At 37.1% G+C, this 24,145-nt stretch overlaps 1 protein-coding gene across 8 annotated transcripts in view; it reads right to left on the bottom strand.

The window, feature by feature from the left end:
• Positions 1 to 4,349: 4,349 nt before the first annotated feature.
• SATB1 (SATB homeobox 1) overlaps positions 4,350 to 24,145 on the bottom strand; it is a 99,937-nt gene continuing 80,141 nt past the window's right edge. For 5 of the 8 annotated variants that reach the window (XM_059390867.1, XM_059390869.1, XM_059390868.1 and 2 more), the window contains exons 10-11: positions 8,931 to 9,134; positions 4,350 to 6,579 (exon numbers count right to left, since the gene is read on the bottom strand). In XM_059390867.1, the coding sequence (XP_059246850.1) occupies positions 6,076 to 6,579; positions 8,931 to 9,134 (708 nt within the window). In that variant the 3' untranslated portion in view covers positions 4,350 to 6,075. Of the gene's footprint in view, positions 6,580 to 6,701; positions 6,711 to 8,238; positions 8,386 to 8,930; positions 9,135 to 24,145 lie in introns of those variants that run through there. The other 3 variants (XM_059390874.1, XM_059390872.1, XM_059390873.1) reach the window with 3 other exon arrangements.

Here is a 24,145-nt window from a genome sequence, read left to right as displayed (position 1 = left end):
TCTTTTTCAAAAATAGGATAAATGCCAAATGCCTCTATGAACTTCAGTGTTTATAGTACAGGATTATTAATTAAATGTAGTTCTTCACTTGAAAAATAAGTCTACTGGACTTGACCAATTGGAGTGTGATTAATTTAATGTAGTTTGAAATGTAGGAATGATCAAGTGCAGTTAACTTTTTAGTATGTTATTTCTATTTCTTGAAACACACGCCCCCATTTAGAGATTTTTTTTTTTTCCCTCCCCAGGCTAAGAAGATTTCTGTCCTTTTTAGTTTAGCCTTTGTGGGCACATTGCAAATATGCTACCTCACTAGTTTTCAGGTTTACTTCATTTCTCTGCTTCTCACCTGCTTCTGTCTATTTATTTGTGTATAAGATGTCAAAGGAAAATGAAAAGTAACACCTCAAAATACCACCCTGAAAAAGAAAATGCCAACAAATTCTTTTCTGCACCTGAAGCTTTTAATTCTTTAATCCACTATGGAATGTTGCTTAATTACATATTTTATTATGCATAACTGAAAATTATGTACTTTAGTTTCAACAATGATATGAAAGCACGTATTGTTTATAAATAAAGAGAGGCTGGGTTGTCTCTTTTTTTATATGACAAATATTTGTGGAATTCTCACAGGTTCTCCTTCTAAAATTGGCTTTTTGAAAATTCTCAGAGAGTTCAGAGAGAAACTTCGTTTCAGTATTTTCTCGAGAAATCAGAAAATTCATTACTTTGCAAAAAGTAAGATAATGTCAGAATATCATTATAGGCAAAAACCACTGAACAGTTTGAATATTTTCATAAAAGTTTCATCTTAATTTTAGTGAGTTTCACAAAGTACTTATTAATGGGAAAATGTTACAATTTTGAACTGGGGGTGAATCATCAGCGGTTCATTACATTATTCTACCTTTTTTTTTTTTTTTGTATATATGAACATTCCTATAACAAAGTGTATTTTTTTTTTTTTTAGAAAAAAAGGTTTTGTGTATATGGCTCCTACACCAGGACAGCAGAATCTGGGGGTTAACATTTCATATACTCGATTTCAATTACTCTGTGACAGACTTTTTCATGTTAGCAGAATACACACTACATTAGATTTTTGAAAATTTTGAATGGTAATGAATGTTTTTACATCTTCTGCAGTTGAAAAAGGTTTTATTAAGAAGTAGCCATAGGAATGCAAGGGTAGAGGGCTTGGGTTTTGAAACCTATGAGACCCCCCCGAACAGCTGAACAAATCAGTTAGCCTGTTTGAGTTGCCCCTTCCTGCTCTTTGAAGGGGGAGCTTCAGAGCCTGCCTTCAGTGCCTTAGAGACAGGTTTGGAGCAGTACCTTCTATAACAAAACATTCTACGAATGATGTTGCTATTTTCCTTTAAAGCATGTCTGAGTGTGCTGCGATTCAGGAGGCCTCAGAAGGTTAAGAAGCCATTGAGAGAGATTTGGTAAAATTTGGAAGTTAAAATGGGAAACAAAAGTGGAGTAGGTGAAACCTGTCCCCACATTAAGATGCTGTTGGACAGGTTCGTGCTCTGAACAAATGCTCACTTTGCATCACTCTGCCGCACACTCAATGAATTAACAGACATTAAATATTTGAAAGTTCCCAACATCCTCCTTTAACACATACTGTTTGTTTTTTTGTGAGTGGAATATCAGAGCAGCACATGGGGCATCATATCTTTGGGGGGGGGGGGGATGTAAAGATGTGATTAGATTCTGTCACTGTAATGAAAAGTACTTAAATACCACAAAAAGCAAATAATAACAATAAAAAAAATTCAACTAATAGTACAGAAATAATGTTCAGTATTTAATTTAGAGCAAAATAGGTCACCTTAGAGTTTTTCTGTTTCCTTGGCGAGGCAACAAGTACAAGGTACTGTTTTACTGCATCTCCTCATCAAACATTATCATACAGAATGGGGCCCAAGTCTCATGCTTTTGACCACAATAGGAATATTAACAGCTGAAAATAGTTGACAGAAGGGGACTTCGTACACAACCCTGGTATAAGGCAAGAAGCCATAATGGAACTTTTTGGAATTATTTTGATAAGTTTGGAAATGCATGATTCAGATAAGTAGGTTTAAAAGAAAAGAAAGGTTTAAAAATCTTGCTCGTTTTTTAAACATTAATTCCAAACTATTTTTATTTAACATTTGGTATTGTTAAACAGGTAATAGTATTCTGGACATACACCTTCCACCACATTTCTTTAATAGGGGTACTTTATATTTTATAAAAAATGTGCATGTTAATAGATTGTAATTTAACCTTTGTCAAAAGACATGCAAGTATTTAGTATTTACATTAAAAGGATTGCCTCCTAAGAAACACTGAATCCATAATATGCCCCCTTTAAAAGTAAAAAATATTTATTTGTAAGATAAACTATAGCATCAGTATCTTCTGATATTTTAAATGTGATTCATATTTTGGGACCTTCCTTGGTTTCTACACTATCATGCAGATTTTTGCCTTCCTTCAGCCAGGTAGTCCTATTTTTATTGGCTATATAATAGGGTATACACATTTTAATTGCTCTTTTGAAAATATCACCAGGCAGTTCAGAATACCTCATTTATTGATAATATCGTGACAATCAAGGACCTTAATACCAGCTGATGATAACAATAGGGAATAGGGCAGAATTTAATAATGGAATGTATGGGATTGTCATTTTTACTCAATGCTGAACCATCTGAAAATGTTTTCTACTCAAGCTATATATTTTAGATAAGCACAGTTAGATATAGATATCACTACTTGGAAAAAAGAAAGACACTTCTTTTAAGCTCAGAATTCCTTAGGACTAAATGTTAATCAATACACAGTTTATACATAATATGTACAGACTTTTTAACCAAGTGCCACACAACTAGGGCACACATATTAGTTACCTTGGTTTTCAAAGGTTAGGTGTCAGCTCTGCATATTACGTGCCAAGGAGATACTGTCAACATTATTTTTTGCATAACGTGCAAGTATTATATGGCCACAGAGTGTAATACAAATTAGTGGCAAAGTGCTGAGGGAAGGAATCCATGACAGATTCAGATGCACGAGGTTGAATATTACCCGTAAACTACCTGACTCTGCTAAGGTCTTAACAGCACAAAGCTCTATATCATGCCCAGCTTTGAAAAGTTTCTGAAATACTTGGACACCATGAAGCTTGTTCAAGGAGTTTTACTGTAGCCACTGGCAGTAAGAGGACTGGTATGGACGATAAATGACATTGGGGGAGCAATGTGGAAGATCACCCAAAGAAGTCATTTCCAAATTGTGTCATCTTCCCTGAAAACGATTTTGCTCACTCCATCATGACCATCACTGTTTTTTGATATGTGCTTTTATTTATTTATTTTTGGCTTAAAATATTGTACTAGGAAGATTATGCTGCTTAAAAGGTCTAAGGAAGAGAATTATTAGTATTGTATTGATTTCTTACACAAAGTCGTCAAAATTCATTCAAAATGTTATTTCGAAAGAAATTAGTTTATTGGGAATGGCAAAATCGTATTTGCAACCCAATTTTTCCTTCTAAAAAAATTAAAATTTCTGGCACCTTATATTCTGCTGGGCTGGATTAAAAAAATAATAAAAAATCAAAGACTACTCCTTGCTCTAGCTTTTCCCTCTAAACCCAGAGGAAAAAAAAGAGGAAAGAATTTCTTTAAAAACTTCATGGCATATTACTTTCTATTTCTTCTTCTTTTTTTAACTATATGAAATCTAGTTTCTATTTTATTAGTTCAAATTTCTTTTCCTCAAATGGTTTTCTGAACTCTAAGTGAGCAAGAATTTTAAAAGTTGTCTTCTCATTTAATAAAAAGAATTGAAAACTTTTTCAATACAATTTTAAGTTACAGCAAACCAGCTGCCTTCAAAGCAGTTCAGCTGTGCTTCAAAAGTAAATAGTACTTTTACAGCTGAATTGGGAGTTTTCAATGATGCCATTTTAGTTTCTTAAGTAAAAGTTCAACATTAAAGCAGCCCAGTTGCCTACCAATGAGCTCATCAGTGCCTGGAAAAATGTTAGGCATGAAGAGACTGGACAATTTCAGAACCAACTATCAAGGAACCCACACACCCCTTTTAACATCTACGAAATCTTAAAAAGATGCATCCAAAGAGAAAATGAATACAAAATGATAATCAAAAAATCGAAACCCTGGCTTCAATCTTTTCCATGACCACCAGTATACCTCATTTTATATCGCGGAGTGTATGGAGTTTGATGTTGCAAGAATTTTGAAGATGGTGTTTAAAGTCCGCGTGTGTTATTCTTATTTTCTTCATTCAGTTCTTATAGTTATGACATACAAAACCAAATGAGCTCAGAGTTCTTAACTTATATTCCATTTATAACTTAAAAAAATACATTGCTTACTAAGAGGTTTTTATACAGAAGGTCCATTTTTTACCTACTTATGTTACTGATAAAGGCCTTTAAAATATCTATACATTAGCTTAAAAAAAGTGTTACCATAATTAAATATTGTGAAATAAATGCAGATGGATTCATTCTAAGCACATAACTCCTAGACAGTGTATTTACGTTTTTCTTGGCGAGTCTTCTGACCATCCTTCTATCTCTGTTTATTAGGCAAAATGTTAACCCCAAACAGGTTATGGTCTTCGTTGTTAAACTTAAGAAATGAGCATGTGTTTGTGATTTAAATTTACAGTGTTTTGAGTGATTTTTCAATCTTTTTTTTAAATCAGTAAAATATCATCAAGAAAATATTAACATGCACCTAACTGAGAGGGCCATCTTTGACCTTTAAAGTTACTTCACATAAGCAGACAACCCTACCATGTCATACCATACAAACAATTTTAATTGTGTAGTTACAGTCAATAACCACTCCTAATCAGAACATTTCTGCATAAAGAAAATTGTGATACACTTATAAAAACAGCCAGCTGTAACAAAATAGCTGGTGTTTTCATAGCCATAAACTCATAAAAAAGAAATACACCTTTATACAGAAATTTTATACAGATGTAGCTTTAAAATTGATTGTAAACCAAAGGAAGACACATTGCAAACATCAATTATTTTCACATTAATTGCATAATTTTCTAAGGTGATCTATTAGTTTTATTTACCTAAGCTTATTTGCATGATAGTAAAAATTGCATACAACAATAAGAGTGAAGCTTATAGTATGAATTGCTTGGATAACATAGAGCACTTTTTATAGGCAACTGTGTAAAGCACATTTTCTCTATTTAAAACTTTTAAGACACTTTGTTTTACTGCCCATCAAAATACATTTATAAATAGAAAAGAATCAGTATGGTAACAAGAGAAGCAATATTACATTTAACGGAAACTTCCAAAAAATTAATTACAACATGATGCTGCAGGATCTACAAATAAATAATGAGGACTAAATTGTGTTTCACATTTTCTTTTCATTTTTTAAAAAATCATGTAACAATGAGAATGAAAAAAATTACAGTGAACTTTTATTTCGAAAATAAAAACAAATTTGAATTACGGCAGTGCCATATAATACAAGGCATTTGTTGGCATATGTCATCTTTAAACTGCATTCCACAGTCTATAGTTCTTTTGTAACATACAATAGAGTAACAAACTCTTTTTTTTCTTTTTTTAAAATAAGGGGCGAGTTTCCAAAGATCAGTGTGGAGTGTTACAGAAATAATTAAAGGAAGGAAATAATAATCACAGAAGTTATAATGCTTGTTTGAGGCTCCAGAATAATAATTTTTCCAAAAAAAAAAAAAAAAAAAATCACCGGTATCATGCTTACGGGGTACACACCTTGATGTGTCCCGTGAACACAAATTTTAATTTTTAATACCAAACAATCCTCGATGCTTCACCTGGGGCTGCCAAGCAGTTTGTAAAACAGAGTAAAACATTTAGTGCAGTCTGCATTATCCTTTCTCCACTTTCCTGTTTGTGCAAGTTTCTGAAGATTCATTGGCCAAACCATGAACAGCAAAGGTTTTCTGAGAGAATACAAGGTGGACTTCTCATTTCGTTTGTAAATACCAGTGGCACTGATGAATGAAAATAATACTTTGATCTCAGTCTTTCAAGTCAGTGTTAATGTCCGTGTTGCCTTCCACTGACAGCTCTTCTTCTAGCTTCACCGAGAAAAGGGTGTTAGCATTTTTGTCTTGGACACTCTCTTCCAGATCCTTAAGCAACTCCTCTTCCTTGTATTCGGCCACATCCACCTCCAAGCCGGAGTTGTCCTTCAGTTTGCCGTGGTGCTTCAGATAATACCGCTGGTTCTGAAAGAACTTGATGATGGTGTACTTGGGCAGGTCAAGCTGCGCGGACAGAGTCTGGATGGCCTCTTCGTCCGGGTACAGGCCTACGTCTTGGATGAAACTCTGGAGGATGCCCAGGGCTTCCACGGAAATTTTCGTTCGCGGCCGGGTCTTCTGCCGGTTCTCATCCTCGGCCTCGGCGGGAGAGGCCACGGTGGGCTGCCGCGGGGGGAGCCGGGGCCCGGCGGGCTGCTGCGCCTGCGCCTGGGGGGGCGGCGGCGCCGGCTGCTGCTGCGCCTGCGCGGGCGGCTGCTGCTGCAAAGAAACAAGCGGACAGTCAGAGCTCTGTCTTCCCTTCCCGGCGGCGGCGGGCAAAGCCAAAGCCGGCTGGAAGGAGGAAACTGGGGGCTGGGGATCCCATCTGTAGTTTCTCCCACCTGGAGCTCCTCCGAGGGGGACAAAGATGCAGGAGCAAAAGGGAGGCCAGCCAGATGGCCCTCAGCAACAGGGAAAGGAGGCAAAATGACAAGAACCAGGAAGGGGAGGCTTGACTAGGGTTTTGGGGGGCTACTGGGCTTCCTCATCAGGGGTCAGTGGAGCCTCCCTGCCCTTCATTTGCAGTCTGGCTCACGGAAGTGAAAGCTCAGCGCGCCGAAAATGTGAGCCGTGAACTTCATCAGAAGGATACGCATCAGAAGGTGAAGACAGCAAAGCAAATTATGATGTAAATAATTAACAAAGATTTAACATGAAGATTGAGGAGTAAGGATTTCAAAGGCATTTTAGAAGGGAGTGCTACAGAGCCGTGGGGGGAAGAAACCTGTGTTTTGCCCCATTTCATCCATGGCTAAAGCATGGAGCAAGAATAGAAAGTCTTATTTAAATTCCAAATAAAATGGATAAATGCCTGCTGTTCTTCCGCATTATCCCTTCAGACTCCAAAGGATTTCTGAGATTCTCACGTTTGTGAATTTCCTACCAGTCAGTTCGGATTTAATACACACACAATTTCTTACCAAATTGCACTAGGCTGACACTGCAAGTTTTTTCTTACTGAAAAATAAAAGTTTGATCCACTGTACAACGGCTAGCAAATTGTTTTGTCTATAGTAAACTCATGTGATTAGGATTTAAATTTAGTGTATACAGACACTTTTTCATAATTAGTGTCTGTATATGTGCTGTAATTTCCATACACAATTATACATAACAAATGTGTGACACATGCACATACTGTATACTCTATAACCATAATTCTCATCATCAAAGCAAATCAACCTGTAAGCGGCAAAATATTAGCGCGTTTTTACTGTGCCTAAGCATTTCTTTTTATCCCCCTAAGAAACAATTTTATTAAAAACAATTTACATCTTCAAACAAGTACTATTTTTATTACTATACATATACCTTTCTCTTTTTTTGTTTTTACTAAACAGTAAGTTTTTCAGGCTTTCATGATTATTTTGGTGCTTGATATCCTAAGGGATTCTCTTTTCCAATTTATCTTTAATACATACTCAAGGATTTTTTTTTTTCCTAGTGGATGGATAACCCTATTATTGTTTTTAGCTACATATATATTCCCCACTCACCCCCACAGCAATACCAAAAAAATAATGCAGGTGATGCAAAAAAGACAGTAGAATTTTAGGATTCTGGAAGGCAGTGGCATTTTCTCTTAAAGGGAGAAGCTAAAAAACATCCCCTTAGATTTAACAGGAAAAGGTTCTATAGTTCCAGCTCATTCAACACGCTTCCTTAGAAATCAAGGCCACAGGGCACCACAAACTACCTGATCCCAGAGCTTTCCAATCTAGATTAATAGGGGAGTTCCCTCAGTGGATGAATGCAGGTAAGTCCCATGACATGACCAGCTAAGCACACGGCTGAAATCTACTGGCACAGTGGTCTTTGGCCACCACCATGGTTAGTACATTCTCTGCCAAATCTGAAAATCCTGACCAAGGGAGCAGGTCTTTACACCACCCCCTCTCTTGCTGGCATAGGTAACTTGTGCCCGCTCACCTGGGGAGCAGCACCGAGCCATGGTGCAGGGGTCAGCAGGCCCGGTAAGAAAACGCCTCTAGACTCTCCTTTCCCAAGGGTGGTGGGAGAGGGGCTCTAAAGGAAAGACAAACAGACATGACTCACCCCTAACCTGTGTTCTGTGAGGTTGTAGGGAGACAGCTACAAGGTGAAGGAAGGGCTGAGGAGTCAGAAACAAGATTCCAATTAGGTTTCCCTCCCCTCCTCTCTTTGGACAGTATCCAAGGTAGAAAGTTGAGATTGTACAAACCTCCTCTATAGAAACAGCAGTTAATTCCTTTCCAAAAGGGCAGTATTGATAGTCATTAAAAACATTTGAGCTCTCACACAAAAAAACACAACCCAATTCTAACAAAGACGCACTTGCCAAACCAGTAGGGCAAAAAAGGGGGATCCTGCTACTTAGTGGGTGGGGAGATGAGGAAAGAGGAACACAATACACATGCTGAAAAAAGTGTGCTAATTTTCCTTTTATTCCCCTGAGCAAGATGGCAGTGTATCGTTATCTCTTGCTAAAGCCTATGTTTAGACTGGCGGGAAGAAGAGAAACGCTAATTTCCCGGCTAAGTTTAAAGCTCTATTTACTTAGTGCTATATTGAATTGGCCAAGGTAAACGAACCTGAATCTGCTCCGCTGGAACATGGATAATGTGGGGCGGCCTGTCGCCATGGTGATGTACCGCATTGCTCTCCTGTTCATAAATGGCATCACGTTCTGGCTGAGGAAGACTGAGGAACCTTCGGATCATGGAGAGGTTCTCCCACAGAGTCCTGTTTTCTGGAGAAGGATCTTCTTTCCAGCGTAACAGCTCACACAACCACCCCTTAGAGACAAGGGCATAATAGGTCAGTTTGTGCCTGTGGGGGTTGATACTTTCCAGTAAGGGCTAAAAAGAAAAGACCCTATGAAGTTAACTTTTTTCATAAGCTCAAAAACACTGCAATCTGCTTAAAAAAAAAATGTTTTTTAACCTGATAAGAGAAAATAGCTGAGGCTATCAAGGAGGCAGGCTCTGTTTCCAATAAATGGTCAGATTTGCCTTGTAAAGGAGTCATGTTTTTTAAGATTCCGAGGGCAAGACACATTTACCACGGACTTTGCAATACATGAAATAGGAGAAAAGCAAAGTTGAACGTGCTTCTCATCTTGCCCAGCCTTCTTGTCTGATGAGCAGCCATCTGAGTTCCTGAAGGTATTTAAGAGCTAAGATAGATTTTTAAAATAATTTTTTTTCCTAAAAGGATTCCCAAAGTTTATGATTTTTATATTCAGAAGGAAACTATTTGTAAATTGTGTGTGTGTGTGACACAGAGAAAGGACACGTGCTATAGAGTGAGCAAGAATGTTGTCCATTGTAAAGCATAATCATCAGAATGGGTGTTAGAAGACTTCTCCAAGAAACAACTTTCCAGAAAGACATCTCAGAGCCTGTTTTTTCTGCCCACTGTAGTGTGCAACATATGATTCACCAGAGAAGAATTTTAATAGATTTCCTGAACTGAGAGAGAAGGAAACATGCAATGAATGCCAAAACCTGCACCTCTCTGATGACTCCCCTAAGGCCCTATTTTTGGTCCTCAGATTATCCAGAACTGAGTGGTCCAAAAGACTACATCACCTAGCAAAACCTCTAATCCTCATCCCAAACGTTCTTCATCTCAGCTGCATGATGGACACTAGGCAATGGGGCGGAGAGTCAGAGGGACTGTCCCACCCAGACCCCCTTCACCAAGTAAGGCAACCACCTCCAGCTGCATGCTGCCTGCTGAAAGCTCACAGCCATCCTCTTCTCTGGAGCAGTGTTTCGAGTCACCTCACTTGGAGATGACTGGACAGTTACTCCACATCCTCGCTGACTCCCTCATACCCTGGGATGGCCAGTGATTGGCTTACCCAGGGGTACGATGTCCCTTTGGAGATAGTGTCCCTTTTCCTTAATCCTTCAATTTACTCTCCGGAGATGGCCCTCCCCCTTCTTCTTGCTCCCTCCCCCCATCAGTATGAGGGCCTGAGACCATAATCTTACCGGACCCCTTCCTCGTCCCTATCCTCCCTCACTTCTTCCAGGTCCTTCACCAAATCATAGACACCTGATTCCCTGTCTTAGTCTCTGCTTTAGAGACTTGACCGAAGATGAAGGGATTCCTTGGAAATTCCAAGTAAATTACTGGAGGAGAGTAGAATGAGCACAGTTTCTTTATTATCTGGTTTTTAGAACTAGCCAAGGAGAGAGAGAGAGAGAGAGAGAGAGAGAGTGTGTGTGTGTGTGTGTGTGTGTGTGTGTGTTGGGACTGTTATCGGGGGTGAGACCAGAGAATGGTATGACTTTTCTTCTCTTCTTCCCAAACTGAGCCCTTGGAGAAAATTCTCCTTCCCCTTCCAACTGCAATATACAATGAAAAGAAATAAGGCCCATTCTTCCTCAAAGGGCTGATTTGAGAGAATTTAAAAGAAAAGCTGGAGAGCTGATAACATCAACTTCCCAAGGCCCACAGATTAACCAGCCAAGGGTGAGTGACTGTTGCTAAACCTCATGAGATCTACTAATTTTTCTGAGACATTTGTTTCTCTACTCCGCAGGTCTTGTAATTAAACAAACACGTACAAGGGGTCGGTCATGCAATCATGCACCCATTCAATGCCACTGAATGCGTAATTCAAGGCTAAGAGAGCAAGCAGTAAACTGAAGATTTACCTGAGAAAATATTAGTTAAAAAAATAATAATTGTGATTAGAATGTCACTGAATATGCTTCTTTTCTAACCACAGCAACTCTATGTTTATTTCCAGAAAAATATGATGATGTGTCCTATTTTAGCTCTATTTATGTAAGTATAATATTAACTCTCAAACTGTATTTGAGTATTTGAAGTATTTAGGACCACTTGTATATGGTGCCCTGGAGATGTTTATTTAGCTCTTATTGGCAAATATTTGCTATCTGGATTGAGCCATGAAAACATTTTATATTTTCCTATATCTCAGCTATTTCTTTACACTTTACATCTAAGTTCTGATGCTGTGCAGGTTTTAGATCCACACTTTCCTGCAGGCTTGAATATTAACTGTGGTGAAGATGACGCTCCTCTCCTTTGTCTCCATTCTTCACCGACAGCAAATTGAGAGGCCCCCATGCCTGAACAGAGCAAATTGCTACAATTCTATTTACCTTTCAAGATGTTAGAAGGTTCATAAAAAACAACAGAAAAGTTATTCTGGGGAGGGTAGTTTTTTTGTTCTTAGCTGGTATTGTACACTCTTGCAGTAAGTGCTAAACATGGAATATCTAAGATTTTTTTTTTAAGAAATAAACGTTTGTAACTATAAATTGCTAAAAGTTAAATTAAGAACAATTCACATAAGAAATACTTCTTGGAGAGAGCTGAAGAACTCCAATAATTTTTCCAATCCTTTAGAACTTCTTAAAGTAACAGATCAGTTAGCACTCGGATATATGTGAAAAAACATGTGGATCACAGATGTTCTTTGGAAAAGAAAATCATTAGTTCTTTTAAAATGGCTAATAATGATAGCTAATTCCTAAACAATCACACTCACGCTGGTTTAACAAATATTTCAGAAAAGGAGCCCTGACTCATTCAACAAATATTTTGCTCATATTGTCACTTCTGTGTATCTATACTTATGAGATGGATCCGTATTTTTATTAATTGCCCATGACTAACATAACATTTCCAGTAGTTTGCTATTAACCTCTGCCCTTAAATAATACTTCTAATTCCTTATCTAAAAATAATTTGATGAATTATAAGTTTGAAGCATGTCTCTGCTAGCCTTTCAAGAGACATGATGATTTTAAGAGACTGAAATCAGATGCTTCTTAGAAAAATATTTAACGGTGCAGCTGGGAACTGTTAGTTCTACAAGGGTATTCCAAAAGAAAAAAAAAAGAAAAAAAAACTAAACTAAAAGCAGGGAGTGCTTTTCTTGATGTGTGTATCTCTTAAAAAATAATGGAAAACAGACATTTTGACACGCTAGTTCTTTGTCAGTAGAGGCACTGGCACATTCCCAATTTATGCTGGCAAAAATAAGATTAATTCATTCTAATACTATTTAAATACCTTGGAATATTCTGACTGCCTCAAATCCTATCAATTGAGACTCTATTAATGATGACAGTAATCTGATCTATGTTTTGCCCAAAGTGACTAAAAAAGCCAAAAGCTTTCTAATTCCCCAATATCTTTTACTAAGTCACTTTTCCATAAGTGATACTGTTAGAGCAAATAAACTTGGTAAGACAATGAACATATCAGAATATTGTAATATCTGACAAATAATGATGATTCCCCTAAGTACTGTATTAGTTTTTAAATGACAAATGTATAGATTTACTTGGTAGAGGAGAGACAAGAAATGAAATGCAGTACTTTGCTGCAAAATGTGAACATAATTACATTTTTAAGAGTGGTCTCTGGGACTTGAAATATTGTAAGACCATGGGCAGGAGTAGTGAGCTACTCTCCAAATTAAATTAGATCACGACTATTCCGTACAGTAGAAAAGACAGGAGAGTAACAGCCTTAAAATAATGAGACGGATCCATTCTCAAAAACTAAAATGGTACAAGGAACAACCTAAACTTTAAATGTAGTAAATTTGCCAAGCAACATTACACTGCATATAAAGAGGGCAAAATATAAACAGTAGCCACATGTAAATAAATTAGTAAAACTTTCAGGATGTTACTACTTTTCAAACTGACGAAGTTTAATTTGACACCTTCTGTTCTAAACCCTTTGTTTCTATTCAAAATCACGCCTTGAGCTGTTGCTATCAATCACAGCGCTCCCTCTATTACTTAAAAAAAACTGGCATGAACCCTGAATAAGCTGAAAATGCCATGCAGATGAATTCTGAGATAATATGTTCAAACCTGTTATATACAACACAAATCCTGTAAAGTTATGTATTGTAAACCTACATTTATTGAGAACTAAAAGTCTTAAATCCATCTGCCACAAAGGAAATACTGTTATGTACTTTATAGTAACCAAGAACCATCTGCAAATGTCTTGCTACCGTAAGCAAGAAAATGGTGCAGAAGATGCATAAACCTAAGACTGCATGAAATAAATAACATTCGTTTGACTGGTTTTGGTGAGGGATCTATTAAAAAAAAAAAAAAAAAGTAAGATGGGGGGGGGGAGGAAAGAGAAAATGCAGAATGACTGCCAAACCAGTACTGCAAAAAAGCAAAACAAACTCAATGACAACACAATGGCAATTTATTATGGTCCATGAAACACATGACTGTATGCTCATTTTAAAGGAAAAATTAGCAGTTCTAAACTCAATATTCTAATGATGTGCTTTACTGACAGAATCTTGTTGTACCACATTTAAATAAAAATCCTGGCACCTTCATCTCTCAGCTGCTAATTTCCAACCAAACTCAATCCCTGATTTCGACTCCACTCTTTTTAGAACAATTAATTCAAGTCAATTCAGTTGGAACATTGTAACGGAGAAGGGGTATGCAATGATTTTAATTGAGTCAGAGAAGTAACCTTCTTTCTTGAATGAATCTATTGTACCTCTACAGACTCACACACGTCAAAAAGAGAACCCTTCCAAGGGCCTGTTCTGTGACAAAGGTGGGAGCACGTAACACAACTAGTTTTCCAGGAGAAAAGAGGCTTCAGCGTTCTCTGAGAAAAAAAAAAACCACAACTCATTTCCTACAATATACAGGTATGTATCTATTACTGTTAGGTACATATACATTTTAAATCCAAGAGCTATAAAAATGAAAGAAAGAAAATGACAATTCTTGCTGCAATGAAGAAGGAAAGATACATTTTAAGAAACGGAAGGATAATTTGAATTCTAAAAAGCAAAACATTTTACAGTCTGTATTTATTCCCCCTCACCCTCATCTTTAGGTGTTATTTGCAGGAGTATTTTGTTCCAGTCTCTGGGGCATATAGTATAAGAATATATGATATTAAAAGAAATCAATCTAAATAGGGACGTATTTGATACAAACATTTTAGTGGAAAGCATGAATTACATTTTAGCAAGTAGTAGGAACAAGGATTAAGTACATAATCCATTAAATAGTACTTCCAACACAAAAAATTCAGTATTGTAGACTAAACTACACCAGGCATTTTGAATGAGTACATTTTCAACAACAACTAACTATAAAGCTAGCAATTTATCATTCAGCAAATAATTTTCTACTTTTAAAAGAATCTGTAAGTGTTACTTATGCTAATGAAGACAGTTTTTAATCTGCCCACAAACATGCTAATAGAGGGCAATTTTTTTTTTATTTACAAAGCTGTCGGCACTCAAGGGTAATTTCATATCAATGTTCTATAAGCTGGGGGGAAAATGGGTTCTAATTGTCAGAGTTGCGGAATCTTTCACCTTTAGCATGAAGGTTTAAAGCTATCACAAAGATGCAAAGTGACTAATGACGTTTTAAGCTACCCCTTTAACATCCCAGAAGTGTTCCATTTTCACACTTTTTATGTTTTTAACACCCACTGCCTCAAATGCAGTCTTAACACACAGTACTTTTCCGGGGGCCCTGAATGCAGAGACACACAAGGCCTCACGGAGGGAACAACCCCGGCTTCCAGGTCTGAGGCCTGGCGGCTTCCTGCACCAACTTCGACCCTCTTTTTCAAGAACAATCATCACACTTGAAACAGTGAGAAACAGAACAGCGGCAAAGCAATATTGAAAGCATTTTTAAATTATTTACTAGGTTAAGAGGGTGAAATGATACTTTAAATACATCAAATTTCATTGTCTAGGCCATTTTTTGGTGGCAGAGTGGTATTGATCTTTCCAAATGCTTAAAATTAACTATTTTCCAGAAGGTCATTATTTGATTAAAGGCATTAAAGTTGAGGGCAAGAAGCGATGCACTTTTTCTTCTTCCCCATTCAAATCATCATATAATTTAATAAAAACCATCCCATCATGTCCTGTAATAAAAACGCTTATCTTAAGATACTGTTCTTTACCTAACATATTAACCTTTAAATGTTATGAAGTTTTTCAGAAGAAAAACCTTTGCTAAAGCAGATTATTCTATAACATAATGAGAAGCCCCCACCATTAACATTAATAAAGATACATGTTCTCTTCTATGGAATTAGTAGGAAATACATTAATCTTTCTCCCCAGTTTAATAACATCTACTTTGTGTACAATGAAGAGAATCTCAGCAGGCACCATGAGTAAGTTTTCCTGCTAAGTTAACAATGGTCTTATTCAAGAAAACATGGGAAGTGAGTGTGAACAGAAATATACCAATCAATTTTCATGCTAAAAGTGGCACATTAAGTCTGCTTTATTTAAAGATGGGTTTTAGAAAGAAACACTTAGGGTCGTGAGTTCAAGTCCCATGTTGGGTGCAGAGCCTACTTAAAAAAGAAACAAATTTAAATGGGATACTTGTGTGTGTATGTATTCCCCAAATATGTTTATTTTCAAAGTATGGTTTCTGATATTTGTGTTTGCCGAAAAGAAAAAAAAAAAAACCAATCATGATATTTAAAAATGATTATGATTCTTACATTTCTTTCCAGGTTATATAAGGAACTTATCTTTGCGAAAAATCTGTGGATTTCCATATTGTGGAAATAGGACAGACAATGACTACCCATAAATTTCTCATGAGTCCATTTTGCTATTTTGTCTTTAAGAGGTTAAATGCATCTAGCAGAATTTCCTGGAGGTTTCTTTCTTTTCTTTCTTTCTTTTTTTTTTTTTTTTTTTTCTGGAGGTTTATGTTCATACAATCTGAGGAAAAACTCCCATTAAAATTTAGTGAATTTTGAATAATCAGAATCATTGGTAAATAATTTTTTTTAAAGATTTCATTTATTTATTTGACAGAAAGAGACACATCTAGTAGGGAACACAAGCAGGGGCAGTGGGAGAGGGAGAAGCAGGCTTCCCGCTGAGAAAGGAGCCCGATGTGGGACTTAATCCCAGGACCCTAGGATCAGGACCTGAGCAGAAGGCAGACGCTTAATGACTGAGCCACTCAGGTGCCCTAATAAATAATTACTATTATGCAATTTTGCTTAAAATTGAAGCAAGTAAAAGAATGAAAGTGGTTTTTATGTACTTCTCTTTTCTACCTTCTCAAAGCCACTGGCTTTATGGCACACATAAATACAGTGTTCCTATTTATTTATAAATAAAGTATTCCTTTTGCTACAGATTGTTTGATCCATATTAAGATTATCAGATGACAATCTGGCCAGAGTGATATAAAGTTCTCACTTAAAAAAAAAGGTTGTTGAGAAGGAGATCTTACAGTTTAAAGAATATTTTCAGGAGGGAGAATCTGAGCAGGGAGAAAGAAGGAATGAAGAGAAAAGCATAAAACTGTAGATAATATATTAAAGTAGCAAGAAAATAATCTTGTAGTTTGAAACAGAATTTTTCCAAAGAAAGGCTGCCTTTTCCTTTAAAGATATTAGATTTGGAAAACATCTAACCTAAATGTTTAATTTTTCTTATACTTCATAAACTAACCTGCTTCCAAGATAGTTTCTTCAAAGCTTAAATGAAACAAACAAAAATCTGGCTTATATGCCTGATGCTTGAATATGGGCTTGGAAAAAGAATTTTTTGTTTTTCCCCTCAACTAAGATATATTTTTGACATATAAGTTTCAGTGATATGATTTGGCTCCTGTTTAACATTTATACACATTTTATAACATTATATACATAACATTTATAACATTTATACACATTTTCTAAGATATTTAAATTAATATCATTTTTTTTTAAAGATTTATCCATTTCTTTAGAGAGAGAGAGAAAGCACATGTGCATGAGCAGTACGGTAGGGGCAGAGGAAGAGAGAGAATCTCAATCAGTCTCCAGCTGAGCACAGAGCTTGATGGAGGACTCAATCCCACAACCCTGAGATTATGACCGAAGCCAAAACTAAGAGTTGGATACTTAACCGACAGAGCCACCCAGGCACCCCAGTATCTTACTTAAGTTTTTATTCCCTTCTCGTTCTCCATAGTTAGTGTCATTAAAAAGCAGAAAACTGAAGGGAGGAAAAAACCAGAAAACTCAGCACTCCCAAGGTTCATCAATTTTAGCCTTGTTTCTATCATAAAGAATCATTGGCCCCTTTCCACCTGATCACCCATGCCTTGTTAGTCTGGGACCCTTCTTCCTTGAATTATGCTCTTAGACACCACACACTCTTTTTAATTACTTCCAATGGACAATTATTTCAATTTCTGACAAAGAAGCTTTTAAGTAATCATTCCTTTTCTTAACTTAGGGGAAAAAGTACACCAATGTTGGTGGAGAATGAGAATAAGTGCTACCACACAGAGTTGTGATGCCTACAAGAAGCAAATAAATATGATGTCTAATTTAGCCTATGGACCTTCCTGACAGATAAATTACAAGTGTAACTAAGTTTTCTGGAACCTTCCTAGCCATCTCTGAGATGCCCTTGGAAAAGACAGGCTGGGATGAAAGTCACTGGTCTGGTGTTCTGCTTTCAAATTGCCAAAGTTATCTTACTGCCCAAAATGACCTTCAAAGACTTCCCATTTTAGAGAAAATGCTCACAAGTCCCTAGAAGAAACACTCCCCAGAGCTACCTTGATGGCTGCTCCCAATCACATTCAAGTCCTAATTCATTGGAGTATTTATTACGTGTTACCCAGCATTTCCCCACACTCTATTTTTCATTCTTCGAACTAACAGGAAAGCCCTTTCTTCTTTTTCCTGCCCACCCAAATACGAACTCTCCTTCAAGTCATGCTCTAGCACCTCAGGATACTGATAAAGGGTTATATCCCCTATAGGCATTTATGTATGTAAACTTGAGCAAACTACCGTTTTGAGTCTCAGATCCTCCTCTACAAAGAACAGACAATAATAGTAGTAATCTTGCAGGACTGTGGCTGGTTCAAATGAAATAGAAAACATTCAGCCCCATGCCTGGTCCCTGAATAACGACAAAAAGGTCTGATGACTTAACTGAAAGTACTTGCCTAAAATTGCTCACAGTATACTTGGGAAGCATTCAAAAATAACACCAGTGCAACGGAGTGCGTGATAAAGGTCAATGATGGACGAACATCAAGTGGGATCCAAGTGGTGAGAAGAAGAGATGGGCTGAGTAGTCAAGGAAGTCTTTACTGATAAAAAGTGATACTGGCATGGCCTTTAAAAGTGGGCAATATTTAAAATGAGGTGGATAATGAAAAAAAGAGGGAGATGAATTAGTGGTATGCCAGGAAAAAATAGGTAGACCAGTTGCTTTTTGAAATATGTCCCCCATTCTCTTATTATAGCTCTTTACCTTACTGAACTTTCCTGAGAATACTTAATTCCTGTGACCTCATCTCCTGAATGTACTGTACTTACAAGACCAACCTGTTAAGAAAGCCTGGGTTTTAATTTGAATTCTTATTCTACTACTTACTATAGCCCAGGTCAAGTTACTGAAATTCTCTAGACCTTAATTTTCTCCTCTATAAAATGGGGATGATTTTACTACGGTTCATAGGGTGTGTGAGAATTAAATGAGACAATTCATGCAAGGGGATTGGCACACAGTAACAGCATGATGAATGTCATCACTATTTTTATTATTGTTTTCATTATCATGAAGATAATCCAAAGGAATTTGATTATCTAGGGAATTAATGAAAACAAGTCAGTTATCATATCCTAACCTGAACCCACCATCTTCCTCCTACAAACTAGGTTCTCCTCCGATGTAGTTTAACTCAATTAATAGCATCACCACCCACCCAGTCACCTGGGCTGAAAGGCTGTTATTTGAAGTATAAATTGGTATAATCTTACTGAAAGGCAATGGTGGAAATGTTTGAATGTAGAAATGTCTAGTAATCACCTTTAAAACACAAAAGCTTTTTTTGATCCAGTAATTCTACTTTTGAGAACTGATCCTAAATAAATGATAAAGATGTATACAAATATTTAACTCTAATAATGTTCATGTTAGCATTAATTGTGATAGCAAAAGGAGATTCTAACTTAAATATATCTCAATAGGGAATTAAAAGGTATGTACAGCATCTAAATACATGTAAGACATATATATGTACAGACATATATGTATGTATACGTACATACTCATGTGTATAAAGAACATATATCGGGCTATCTTTAGTTAATTGGGATTATGGGTATTTCTTATGTTCTTTATGCTTGCATTTTTTTTGTTTCTTCTATAATAGCTATATGTTTTTAATTAAAAAAAATAGCAAATAGCTTCAATTAAAACTGATTTTTCGGGGCACCTGGGTGGCTCAGCCGTTAAGGGTCTGCCTTTGGCTCAGGTCATGATGCCAGGGTCCTGGGATTGAGCCCCACATTGGGCTCCCTGCTCCGCAGGAAGCCTGCTTCTCCCTCTCCCACTTCCCCTGCTTGTGTTCCCTCTTGTGCTGTGCCTCTTTCTGTCAAATAAATGAATAAAATCTTTAAAAAATATATAAAAAAAAATAAAAACCTGATTTTTCTTGTCTCTTTGCTTTATAAGAGAACAACCATGAATTCCTACCAATTCTACTCCTTCAGAAGGTTTCTTGAATTGGTTCCTTATTTTCCATTCCTACTGCTCTGCTTCAGGCCCTCAGCATTTCTTCCATGAACTAACGGTGATGGGTTTACTAACCTAGGATACCACCATCTTCGCTGAAATACATTTATCATAAACACAGGACCACACAAATCTCCCTCTGAATGGCGTCCTCTTCACTTTCCTTTACCCAAAGGGCCTGACAGGCCCTGAGGCTCACACTTCAATGAGTAAGTGCAAAAATGAAACAGAAGATTCCCTGTAACACTGAAGTGGCAGTAAGTTCTGGGAGAGAGAAAGGTATAAGGCCGCACAATCTGGACTCCTTAATTAGGGAGAAGAAGCTGTATACGTCTCTGTTATTCCCAAGGATATCAAGTATTGTAGCAAAGTCCAACAATTTGCATTTATGATGATGTTGCATTTCAAAAAGTAAGATTCAAACTGAGCTCAGCTTACTAGGTTTAAGGAGGTGGAGAAGCACTATTAAAGTCTTCTGTCAAAAGCAAACACATCTGATTATTTAAAGAAGCTTAATGGGAAACTTCATGTCTCTCAAACCCCTCAATCCAAATAAATATGCGCTTATATGGCAATGTTATGAAGCCAATCTCTTACGTGTTGCCTCCTAAAGTCACTATTAAAATTTTACAGTATTTTTCTATTCAAAATTATGAAGATCATGAAAAAAATGTTGCTAAATCTCCACATATGCCATGTGCAAAAGAAAAAAAAATAACAATTTGAACTTATGACATGAATCATTTTTAGGTGACGATTTACCTGATACAGTGGTTTGTTTGCTTACAGAAATAACTTACACAGGTTATTTTAATAAATATTTCTGTCAATGTATTTTTAGCTGATTTATATGAAACTTTTCAACACTAGCAGATATCTTCTAGAATGAGCTATACGTCCCATCGTGCATATTTAGGGGCTGGGAATTAAAAATTTAAATCTTCCCTCTATGATATCCTAGGAAAGATAACAAAGAATTTTTAAAACCAGGGGAAGGCAAATTGGGATTGTAAAAGTTATGGGACTCCTATCCTAAGAGGAACAATTAAGCGGGCAGGGTCATTATGAGCTCCTGAACTGCTTATGATTTTGCTGATAAAGTAATACCCATTTTGTGGCCAAAACCCACATCATTTTAACCATTATGCAAACCTACTAATCAGAGGTTGGCCTAATTGAGGGACTCAAATCTTGTGATTCACAAGGACACTTCAAAAAAAGAAAGCATAAATATTTCTAGAAGCATCATGTGGATCCCAGTGACAATGGCTGGGTTATAATTACCAATCAAGGGGGAGAAAAGAGGCTCGGCTCTCGGCACAGGCCAAGTCAGTCACTCCTCATGACTACTGATCCTGTTTTATACCTGGGGAAGGCAGGCTCCGAGAGGGCCCCGGGGGAAGAGGACAGGAGTCTGACCCTACTCTTGCCTTCTGAGCACAGAGCCAACCCCCAGCCCCTACAAATTCCCATCCGGACTCCCTTCGGAATGAGCTGAGTTTTGTGAGGGAAAATTTGAGACCAGATGAAATGTGCTTCTGCATCATTTCATCCTTCTACAAATAGTTATTAAGTGCCATCTCTGTGCCACCTACTATACAGGCTAAGAGGAAATGTGGAGACAGATATAACAGGGAGTCATTTCCACCAGCAATTGCAGTACGATGAGGGAAGGACAGCTTACACTTCAGATGGAGCTGATATTACAGGTGAGGCTCTCCTGACACAAAGTCTCGAGCCTAAGGGCAAAGGCTCCTCTGTCACAAAGTGCTGCACTGCATATGGCATCAGAATGTTGGAGAAAAGGCTGCTGATAAGGTTTCTGGTTTTGCTGTTGTTTTAAATGTCACTGCAAGGACTCTAACCCCTGCTTACATGCTCTGAAGTGAAGGGCATTTGAAAAAGAAGCATACTATAAGGTAATAAATAACAAGCATTTCCCTGGTAAATTCAAGAATTGTTCAGCTAATGTACTAGAAAAAATATGTAGTTCCCCCCCTCACATATAATTTATCTAATGATTGATCTCATTTCTTTTGTGCCATCGACCCTTCTGGCAAGCTGGTAAAAGCCTACAGATGATGCCTTTCTAGAACAATGTTTTTATATGCCTGAAATAAAATACATAAGATGATGAAGAAAACCAATTATGCTGAAATACCGTTATCAAAACTTTGTGATATAGTAATATAAATCCCTCTTTATTAACACACTAAATAACGAGCTCTAACAACAGATCTGATAACTACTGTAATTTTATAGTGATGAGCAAAGATAATATTTTGAGATATCTGCAATAACTTAATGTGATGTGAAAATATTTGTGATTTTTACTGGTGACAAATTTATACCTATTGTTAATACTACTATGTTCTAGTGCCCATACTGGTAATTGAATAATATGTCAAAATTCAGTAACATGTTAATGAAAATAAAGATTTCTTTTTCTATCCAAGCTCATGGACCTCTTGGGGGAAGGTGGGCCACAGGTTAAGAACTCCTACCACCCCATATGCATGTGTGTGTGTATATATACACACATATAATTCAAATATTTTTCTAGAACTGTCTTATATCAGCTCCAAGTAGTTTAGAAAACTTTGGTATTTATGGTCATGGAACAGATATCCTGGGGTTTTTTTGGTTTGGTTGGTTTTTGGATTTTGGGGTTTTTGTTTTTTTTTTTTTTGTTTTTTTTTTTGCCACTAAAGGACCATGCCTTTTAGACAAGGATTGGAGGAAAATAGTCACTAGTACAATGGTTCACAGATGGTGTCCTGAAACCAGGTTTCCATCACGGAATCTCAACAGTGCCATGGCTGATGAGAATACACACCCTTACCCAATCTCAAGTCGACCAAAATGGGGGAAGACTTTTTTTTTTTTTAAGGATTTTGTTTATTTATTTGACAGACCAAGATCACAAGCAGGCAGAGAGGCAGGCAGAGAGAGAGGGAGGAAAGTAGGCTCCCTGCCAAGCATAGAGCCCAATGTGGGGCTCAATCCCAGGACCAGATCAGGATCAGATCATGATCTGAGCCAAAGGCAGAGGCTTAACCCACTGAGCCACCCAGGAGCCCCTGGGGGAAGACTTTGATTCGATTTATTTATTTCAGTGCTGGAGGAGATTTTATTCATAAAATAATAGTTTGACAGCCTCAGCATTTTTGAGTAACAATTGTACTAGTACATATTGACATCCTGTTCTTCCCTGGTCCTATTACAAACTCAGAAAATGGGTTTACAACCGTGAATAAAGCAACCATATTCTAATTTAGTTAATTTCATACCATCCAAATAATTGTAAAGGTAGACAAGATTAGCAGATTATCCTTTAAGAAATTCTATCTGTCGGAAGAGGAACACTAAAAAGGCTTTCCAAAGACACCTGGGTTTCCCAAACAGTAGGGGAAAAGTTAGCAGAACAGACAGAGAATGGCAGCAGGGAGAGAAATAGAACAGTGACCTGGGCATGCCATGGGGTGTGCAGAACTATGCAAAGGTTAGGAAACCAGAGGTAAACACCTCAGCACCGCTTTTCAAAGAACAAATGGCTTTAAAGTACTTGCTTTTAAGATTTGAGGACAGGGCAGAAGGAGTCTAGACAAGTAGAGGGTTAAAGAAAGACAAAAAGTGAATTGGAAAGATGGTTCGGGGGGCAGGCATAGGTAGAAAATAACTCCCACACAGCCATCTCCCCACCATATATTATATGTAGTACAATGCTGAATTTACCCAGAAATATAATGCAACTTTCTGTCTAGAAATTAAGCTTGATGGATAAGGCTTTAGTCCTTATGGTTATCCAGGGTCCAAGTTATTTAGTCTCTTTAATCAAAATACTAAAATAAAATCATTACCCATTAGGCTATTACCCTTCCCCCCAATCTCCAAACACACAAGCAAAAATTAATTGCAAGCCAGGAAGAAAGAAGGCAATTTAGACAGTAACAGCTTGGCATGGACTGAACTGGATTTCCTAATAGCATTTGTCTGTTTGTGAATGTATATTTTATTTACAGCCTTCACTTCCTTGACCTTATTGAAAGTAATTTATTTTTAGCTAATCTGCATTTCATTTAAACCACCAAATACTCCATCAATGAACCAGCCAAGCACCCATAACAACTAGCACTCGTGTTGGTACCATTAGTAAATGGGTATAAACAGTTAAAGGAGACATTTGGGAATGGGCAGTCCTCGGCAGCTATTAAATGCTACAGGTACCAATTT

Source organism: Mustela nigripes, chromosome 2 (genome assembly GCF_022355385.1).
Source record: "Mustela nigripes isolate SB6536 chromosome 2, MUSNIG.SB6536, whole genome shotgun sequence".
Taxonomy (NCBI): domain Eukaryota; kingdom Metazoa; phylum Chordata; class Mammalia; order Carnivora; family Mustelidae; genus Mustela; species Mustela nigripes.
Note: the sequence above shows the minus strand (reverse complement) of the source record. Positions and strands in the feature narration are given on the sequence as shown.